General features: G+C 39.6%; 1 protein-coding gene across 1 annotated transcript; it reads left to right on the forward strand.

Moving 5' to 3' along the window:
• The first annotated feature begins 255 nt into the window (after positions 1-255).
• Positions 256-420, forward strand: LOC138088700 (small ribosomal subunit protein uS14-like). Its single transcript, XM_068984041.1, has one exon. It carries the CDS (start codon positions 256-258, stop codon positions 418-420), a length of 165 nt encoding a protein of 54 aa, XP_068840142.1.
• Positions 421-9,761: the final 9,341 nt, after the last annotated feature.

The raw sequence follows: 9,761 nt of genomic DNA on the forward strand, positions 1-9,761 counted from the left end.
TTCAGATAAGTTTAGCTCTGAGGTGATGGTGTAAATTGAACCATAGAATTTGTCCCATCTGGAGAAAAGAAATACAAGTATAATTTGGTTATATTGCAGTTTTGATCCCAGACTACTACAATAAAGCGAATATCCCAATTAAAAAAAAATGATATAGAACTAGCACTGCCTTCTAGTAAACTGTGTCCCCAAATTTTGAAGAGCACATGTGTATACACCCTTGTTCCTTTTGCTCTTTGCAGCCAAGAGAGCAACATGGGTCACCAGCAGCTTTACTGGAGACATCTGAGAAAATTTGTCCAGGGTTCTCATTCTTGCCAGGTCTACTCAAACCGGCAGAGTCTAATTTGGAAATATGGCCTCAATATGTGCCGTCAGTGCTTCTTCCAGTACACAAAAAACATGGACTTCATTAAATGAAGTTGAGTTACTAAGTGAATTTTTTTGAATGGATCATCCAGCACATCTACGTTATGCAGAAACAATACTAGATCTTTGTATGTAAAATAAAAGTTGAAAAACTTTGAAAAAGAACTATACATGCTCATTGTAATAATGTCCAATTCAGTATAATTGCAGAAGATATGACCAGTAGGGAAACTGAGTGAAGAGTACATGACCCTCCTTATACTGTCTTTGCAGTTTCCTATTTATAATTATTTCAAAATAAAAGTGAAAACATACATATTTTATTCTGATGCATTTCATAGTAATCTAAAGAAGACACAGATGCCAAATGTGGAGAAGTAATGCCAATTATTTTTAAAATTACCTTTTATTGAGGTGAAATCATGTAACATTAAAATTAACCATTTGAAGCATACAACTCAGTGGCTTTTTGTACTTTCAAAATGCTGTGCGATCATCACCACTATCTAGGTCGAAAACACTTTATCAGCCTGAAAGGAGACCTTGTACTCATTAAGCAGTCACTCCCTACTCCCCTTTGCCATCAGTCCCTGGAAAACCACTGTCTACTTACTGTGTCTACTAAGGACTCACTTATTCTGGATATTTCATATAAGTGAATTCATACAATATGTGACCTTTTGTGTCTGGCTTCTTAGCATAATGTTTTCAAGGTTCACCCTTATTGTATGTGTCAATACTTCATTCCTTTTTGTAGCTGAGTAAAATTCTATTAAGGATGTACCATAGTTTATCTGTTAATGGCAGTTAGCTTGTTTCCACATTTTGGCATAGTGTTGTTATAGACATGTGGCAGTTTGATGCAAGGAAACAGTTATTTCCAAAGTTCCTTGTTTCCTTTGTGGAAGGTGTAGAATCCTTGCAGGCTATGTATCATTGGTTGCCACCATTAACTCTAAAGCTTTTGTAATTTATTTGAGGAAGATGATGTATCACTGCAGTTTTCCTAGCTGTTCATTCATCCCAGGTGAATCAGATATTGGAGCAGTTAGAGATGATAACACAGGCACCGACTGCTTATTTTGGGAGGAACAAATAAGAACACTTTGTGAGATTGTAGATAAAATGTCATCATAAGAGCAATTGTAAATTATTAGATGAGAGTCAACATACTGCTTATGAGTGATCAAGACATAAATATTTTATTCTTTAAAAGCTTTGAAAACATAAATTTAGGAGATAAAGTACTTTAACAACAACAAAATAATATGAACCATGGAGGTGCTTAATCTCTTGGGCCCAGTTTATTTAATATGTGGTCATCCTTGTGTCCTTAAAGGCTTCAGAAATGAAATATCTAACACTTTAAAGGCAGTAAGGTCATTGTTTTATAATCCCATAATTAAAGAGCTCGCCAGAAAGGTTTTTAGGCATATCCAAGCAAGTCTACTCTTTCTTTGTACAGAACAAATCCAGCTCTTTCATGGCCTTTCTTCTTAGTTAGTTCTTTCAGTTTTAAACCATTGGTTCTCAACCATCCTGCACATTAGAACTACCTGATACATTTTCTAAAATACCATTGTCTATGCTGCCACCCAGATCAACTGAATCAGAATTTCTAGGAACATGCCCAAGCATCTTATTTATGTAAAGTTCTCAAGTGATCCTAAGGTGTTGCTAGGGTAAGGGAGTAATAATTCAAACTGCTGCTACTGCTGCTAAGTCACTTCAGTCGTGTCCAACTCTGTGCGACCCCATAGATGGCAGCCCACCAGGCTCCCCCGTCCCTGGGATTCTCCAGGCAAGAACACTGGAGTGGGTTGCCATTTCGTTGTCCAATGCATGAAAGTGAAAAGTGAAAGGGAAGTCGCTCAGTCGTGTCCGACCCTCAGCGACCCCATGGACTGCAGCCTTCCAGGCTCCTCCATCCATGGGATTTTCCAGGCAAGAGTACTAGAGTGGGGTGCCATTGCCTTCTCCGGTAATTCAACCTACTGGTTCTCAAAGTTGATGAGTATCAGAGTTACCTACAAAGCTTGATAAAAATAAGCTGGGTGCCACACTCAGGTTTCTGATTCAGCAGTTCTAGGTAGGACCTGACAATTTTGCACTATGAACAAGATTGCAGATGGTGCTGATGCTGCCAGCTCAGGATTCAATTTTAAGAATAATGGGTTAATCTTGTCCTTTTTACTTGGTGAAGATGAGGACTGGTCGAATTAATCCATATAAATACCCTAAAAATGATTGTTTTCATTATATTAGAGAAAGTCCTTCAGCATGTTAAGATAATGAACTGTATAATCAGAATGCATGGTTAAAATACCGCTTCTAGATAACTTTGGTCAAGTTCCTTATTTTTTAAATCTCCAGTTTCTTTATCTGTGAAATGGATATTATATATTTGTTTTGAGAGTTAAATTTGATAATATATGTGAAGTGATTGACATACAATAAATATACATTTTAAGTTTTCTTGATAACTTTCATTTTCCACTATTATAGCTGTCCTTTGGTCTAACTGGCTACCAAGTGGTTTAACAAGTAAAGAAATATATGTTAAAAAATCAAGAAGATAATTAATCGGGGAATTCAACTGAGGCTTTCCAAGAACTGAATGAGGATTTATACATTTGTAATGGTTAAAAAGCTTCATCTCTGGAGTCAGAGAACCCTGGGTTTGAGTCCTGTCAGAAACCTCTCTGTTTTCCTTTGAAAAATGATGGTAATAAAAGTTCCCTACATATTGGGTTGTTGTGATTGTAATAGAACAGATAATTCAAGTACAATGATTAGCACAGTCCTGGACATATCATAGGTACTCAATAAATGTTAACTATTATTAAACTGAGGGTAATTGATTGCTAGCTGCTCCTTTAAATATTAACTCTCCTTTTCGTCTTTTGAACTGACGTGTTTTTATAGCTTTTAGAGGTATGTCAGGAAGGAATGTAAATTCTCCAAGGGGAATGCAACTATTGAGAAGAAATTTGTTTACTATTTCCTAAACACTCTTCTGAATACAAGACTGAAAAAGAGTGAAGATTTACTCTTCAGACACTAGATAACTTCTCTTTTGTTTCCATTGCCAGAATCAAGAGAAGAGCTGTTGAAACCCCTGGTCAATCATTAGTTTCTATGTCAGACCTTCAGTTGGGTGTTTCTGTCAGTGGACCACCTTACAAATACGGTTCTTGCCAGTTCCCTGCTGTGACTTCCTGACTGGAAGTCCTGTACCTGCTCTCGGGCCACGTACATGCAGAAACCTCTATTTCAAAAAAAAAAAAAAAAGAAGCTTTTCTTTTTGTATTTTTTATTCGACAGCAAAATGGAAACAACCCCCCAAATACTCTGGACATGATGCAAACTGGTCTTGATGGACTGCAGCATAGGTAGTTGCAGACAGATATTGTAAGGGAAGCTGCTACCATAGTCTTTTGCGTAGATACAGTGACAGGAGGTATCGTTTCATTCATTTTGCAGGGGATAACTCTGCTGTTTTAACACTCAGTCTTTTTTCCCAAAGTGTGTGGAACAAATTCGACTGAGGATATGAATTATTTGATGGGTATGAATGGACAGATGCTTATTTTAATATTTAGTGTTTCTTTTAATATTCAGTGTTTCTTTTTAATATACATTAGGAAAAAGCACACATGCTTATTTTCTCAGATGCTTTTGTTTAAGGTAAATCTAAAATGCATAGAAAGCTTAAAATATGAGGTAAATAGAACTATTAGAAACAATAGTAGAAGGAAAATGTAAGCAGTTTTGATAAATACAATGAAGGTGAATATGATAGATTTGGGAAATTTTTTGCAAAATATGCAGGCTGTTTGGTGCCTCAGAAGCTAACAGTGATCCATCTGTATATTGTTTGTGTATATCCATCTGTATATCCATCTATACATTTAGCTATAGAGAGTGAAATGGCTATGGCAGTCTTTTCCAGTCTTTCATTCATGTATTGTTGTTTAGGCACTAAGTTGCGTCTGGCTCTTTTGTGACCCCATGGACTGTAGCCTTCCAGGCTCCTCTGTCTGTGAGATTCCCAGGCAAAAATACTGGAATGGGTTGTCGTTTCCTTCTCTAGGTTTCACTGTATGCTTGTCTTCTACTATAGCCTTTCTTTGCCAAAATTCTCCCTTTTAAATATTTTTGTTAATTATAAGAGAAAGATAAAGAAGAAAGAACCAACACACATATTCAGTGAAAAATAAAGTGTAAATTTTTCAGATTTGATGGGTGCTTCATTTAAAATTACCATTAAAATGACCAGTCTTTGCTTATCAACTTATGGTTAAAGCCATTATATTTTCTCATGTTTTATATACCACTGGAATTTATTTTCTAATTTAATTGCCAAATTCCTTATCTGATTAGATCCTGAAGAGAAGCAAATTAGTGCTGGAGAAAAAAATAGACAAGATTTTCTTTACTGTTGTGCAAGCCATGTATATTTCATGTAAGATTAATAGTGGAATGTTTCAGTTCTTTTTCATTTTATCAGAAGCAAACACTTGCTACTTTATCTCCCCATCCCAGGAAACAGAATGGGGTGATATATGCCACAAGTCTAGTAATAAAAGAAGCTCTTGAAAATGAAGTCATTTAATTGAATTGGCCAAAAATGACTTGGATAACAAGTCATGGTGATGAAGCCATAAATGGCATCCTCAGTTCTACCATGGTTCCCAGGGAATAAAATTCTTATCCTACTACTAAATGTGACTAGTTTATAATTCTGCCTTACTAGTGTCTATGTGAAGTAGTATATTCTTACTAAGTTGTTTCCAACTTGTTTCATTCATTAACAAATATTTATTGAGCACCTGTTTTGTGTCCATTGCTTAAATGCTTCAGGTGCACGTCATGTGTCAGTGAGGAAGAACATTGAAGTCGCTGCCCTCAAGGAAACCAGAGCTGTTTATATGAACTATCATTTTAAACATGATCACCAACCTGTATTAAAGTGTACCTCTTATATATTCTGATTTTTAAGACATTCAGAAATGATTTTAAACAATTAAGTTGAAATGATAAGGGATGAAATTAATTGGGCTTCCCTGTAGCTCAGTTGGTGAAGAATCTGCCTGTAATGCAGGAGACCTGGGTTCAATTCCTGGGTCAGAAAGATCGCCTGGAGAAGGAAATGGCAACCCACTCCAGTATTCTTGCCTGGTGAATCCCATGGACAGAGGAGCCTGGCAGGCTCGGTACTTTGTATGCATTATCTTAATTTTCCACATGCATACATGTGCTCACTCATGTCTGACTCTTTGTAATCTTGTGGGCTATAACCTGTCAGGCTTCTCTGTCCATGGGATTTCCCAGGCAAGAATACTGAAGTGGGTTGCTATTTCCTCCTCCAGTGTATCTTTTCAACAGGGATCAAACCCTGTCTCTCGTGTCTCCTGCATTGGCAGGTGGATTCTTTTCCACTAGCGCCACCTAGGAAGCCTTCACATCTACCTTATACAAGTTGTACTATATTATTATCCTTATTTGATGGATGAGGACATTGAGTTTAGGCTAATTAAACATCTTGCCCAGTGCAATCCAATCTTGTTTAACAGCATAAAAAAGAAATATACAAAAACAAAAATAAAGCAATCTGTCTCCTACCTTAACTTCTATGGAACAATTCATCCAATTTGGTAGGAGAAAAAAGAAATGATTAGATTAAACAAAGTATGAATGGAAGACTAAAAATCAAAGAATGATAGATTACAGAAAAGTTCAGGGATCTTATTTACCTGAAATAAGTGATTGAACCTTTTTTTTTCTTCCTCTATCTGTGATGGGTAGAGGTTGTCACAACACTCTAATGGCAAATAAAAAATCACAAAAAGTCCTGTATCTTCAAGTCACTGCTTGGTGGATGGAATTTATCAGCCTTGGCTGCATGGATTAGCCAGCCACAGTCCAACAGCCCTTGGATGTAGGAGTCTTCAAATGGTGATTTCAGCCATTCATTTCATATACACGCTATTTCTTAGTTTCTGAGAACTTATAAAATACATACTTGTTCCTGAGTTTGGAAAAGATAAGACAGAAAGACCTTTGTGTTTTTCTCTCATGTAGGAATCAAACACAGGCGGCTGCGGGCCGGCTCCCTAAGCGCAGGCGGCTGCTGGCGGGCTCCTTAAGCGCAGGCGGCTGCGGGCGGGCTCCCTAAGTGCAGGCGCCTGCGGGCGGGCTCCCTAAGTGCAGGCGCCTGCGGGCGGGCTCCCTAAGTGCAGGCGCCTGCGGGCGGGCTCCCTAAGTGCAGGCGGCTGCGGGCCGACACCGGGAGTCCAAGATCAGGGGCGGCCAGAAGCCACCTCGCACCCGAGGCCAGGGACGGTGACCTTGAGGAGCCACCGGGAGCCCGAGGCCAGAGCCGGCGGCCAGGAGAAGCAACCCGAAGAATGGTGGCGGCACAGGAGGGCCTAGAGGAGCTATCCCACTTTGAAGGTCAGGAACGGTGGCAGTAAGGAGATACCCCCCGTCCAAGGTAAGGAACAGTGGCTGTGCTTTGCTGGAGCAGCCGTGAAAAGGTACCCCATGCCCAAGGTAAGAGAAACCCTAGTAAGATGGTAGGTGTTGTAAGAGGGCATCAAAGGGCAGACACACTGAAACCATACTCACAGAAAACTAGCCGTCTAATCACACTAGGACCACAGCCTTGTCTAACTCAATGAAACCAAGCCATGCCTGCGAGGCAACCCAAGATGGATGGGTCATGGTGGAGAGGCCTGACAGAATGTGGTCCACTGGAGAAGGGAATGGCAAGCCACTTAAGTATTCTTGCCTTGAGAACCCCATGAACAGTAGGAAAAGGCAAAATGATAGGATACCAAAAGAGGAACTCCCCAGGTCAGTAGGTGCCCCAATATGCTACTGGAGATCAGTGGAGAAATAACTCCAGAAAGAATGAAGGGATGGAGCCAAAGCAAACACAATACCCAGTTGTGGATGTGACTGGTGATAGAAGCAAGATTCGATGCTGTAAAGAGCAATATTGCATAGGAACCTGGAATGTCAGGTCCATGAATCAAGGCAAATTGGAAGTGATCAAACAAGAGATGGCAAGGGTGAACATCAACATTCTAGGAATCAGCGAACTAAAATGGACTGAAATGGGTGAATTTAACTCAGATGACCATTACATCTACTACTGTGGGCAGGAATCCCTCAGAAGAAATAGAGTAGCCATCATGGTCAACGAAACAGTCCGAAATGCAGTACTTGGATGCAATCTCAAAAACGACAGAATGATCTCTGTTCGTCTCCAAGGCAAACCATTCAATATCACAGTTATCCAAGTCTATGCCCCAACCAGTAATGCTGAAGAAGCTGAAGTTGAACGGTTTTATGAAGACCTACAAGATCTTTTAGAACTAACACCCAAAAAAGATGTCCTTTTCATTATAGGGGACTGGAATGCAAAAGTAGGAAGCCAAGAAACACCTGGAGTAACAGGCAAATTTGGCCTTGGAATGCAGAATGAAGCAGGGCAAAACTAATAGAGTTTTGCCAAGAAAATGCACTGGTCATAGCAAACACCCTCTTCCAACAACACAAGAGAAGACTCTACACATGGACATCACCAGATGGTCAACACCAAAATCAGATTGATTATATTCTATGCAGCCAAAGATGGAGAAGCTCTATACAGTCAACAAAAACAAGACTGGAAGCTGATTGTGGCTCAGATCATGAACTCCTTATTGCCAAATTCAGACTTAAATTGAAGAAAGCAGGGAAAACCGCTAGACCATTCAGGTATGACCTAAATCAAATCCCTTATAATTATACAGTGGAAGAGAGAAATAGATTTAACTCTCTAGATCTGATAGATAGAGTGCCTGATGAACTATGGAATGAGGTTCGTGACATTGTACAGGAGACAGGGATAAGGACCATCCCCATGGAAAAGAAATGCAAAATAGCAAAATAGCTGTCTGGGGAGGCCTTACAAATGGCTGTGAAAAGAAGAGAAGCAAAAAGCAAAGGAGAAAAGGAAAGATATAAGCATCTGAATGCAGAGTTCCAAAGAATAACAAGAAGAGATAAGCCTTCTTCAGTGATCAATGCAAAGAAATAGAGGAAAACAACAGAATGGGAAAGACTAGAGATCACTTCAAGGAAATTAGAGATACCAAGGGAACATTTCATGCAAAGATGGGCTCGATAAAGGACAGAAATGGTATGGTCCTAACAGAAGCAGAAGATATTAAGAAGAGGTGGCAAGAATACATGGCAGAACTGTACAAAAAAGATCTTCATGACCCAGATAATCAGGATGATGTGATCACTAATCTAGAGCCCGACATCTTGGAATGTGAAGTCAAGCGGGCCTTAGAAAGCATCACTATGAACAAAGCTAGTGGAGGTGATGGAATTCCAATGAGCTGTTTCAAATCCTGAAAGATGATGCTGTGAAAGTGCTGCACACAATATGCCAGCAAATTTGGAAAACTCAGCAGTGGCCACAGGACTGGAAAAGGTCAGTTTTCATTCCAATCCCCAAGAAAGGCAATGCCAAAGAATGCTCAAACTACCGCACAATTGCACTCATCTCACATGCTAGTAAAGTAATGCTCAAAATTCTCCAAGCCAGACTTCAGCAATACGTGAACCGTGAACTCCCTGATGTTCAAGCTGGTTTTAGAAAAAGCAGAGGAACCAGAGATCAAATTGACAACATCCGCTGGATCATCGAAAAAGCAAGAGAGTTCCAGAAAAGCATCTATTTCTGCTTTATTGACTATGCCAAAGCCTTTGACTGTGTGGATCACAAGAAACTGTGGAAAATTGTGAAAGAGATGGGAATACCAGACCACCTAACCTGCCTCTTGAGGAATCTGTATGCAGGTCAGGAAGCAACAGTTAGAACTGGACATGGAACAACAGACTGGTTCCAAATAGGAAAAGGAGTATGTCAAGGCTTTATTTGTCACCCTGCTTATTTAACTTCTATGCAGAGTACATCATGAGAAACGCTGGACTGGAAGAAGCACAAGCTGGAATCAAGATTGCCAGGAGAAATATCAATCACCTCAGATATGCAGATGACACCACCCTTATGGCAGAAAGTGAAGAGGAGCTAAAGAGCCTCTTTATGAAAGTGAAAGAGGAGAGTGAAAAAGTTGGCTTAAAGCTCAACATTCAGCAAACTAAGATCATGGCATCTGGTCCCATCACTTCATGGCAAATAGATGGGGAAACAGTGGAAACAGTGTCAGGCTTTATTTTTTGGGGCTCCAAAATCACTGCAGATGGTGATTGCAGCCATGAAATTAAAAGATGCTTACTCCTTGGAAGAAAAGTTATGACCGACCTAGATGGTATATTCAAAAGCAGAGACATTACCGACTAAGGTCCGTCTAGTCAAGGCTGTGGTTTTT

Source organism: Capricornis sumatraensis, chromosome 11 (assembly GCF_032405125.1).
Source record: "Capricornis sumatraensis isolate serow.1 chromosome 11, serow.2, whole genome shotgun sequence".
Taxonomy (NCBI): domain Eukaryota; kingdom Metazoa; phylum Chordata; class Mammalia; order Artiodactyla; family Bovidae; genus Capricornis; species Capricornis sumatraensis.

Bases quoted from the DNA above. Each gene is read 5' to 3' on its own strand.
- LOC138088700 (XM_068984041.1), top strand. From the start codon at position 256: ATGGGTCACCAGCAGCTTTACTGGAGACATCTGAGAAAATTTGTCCAG.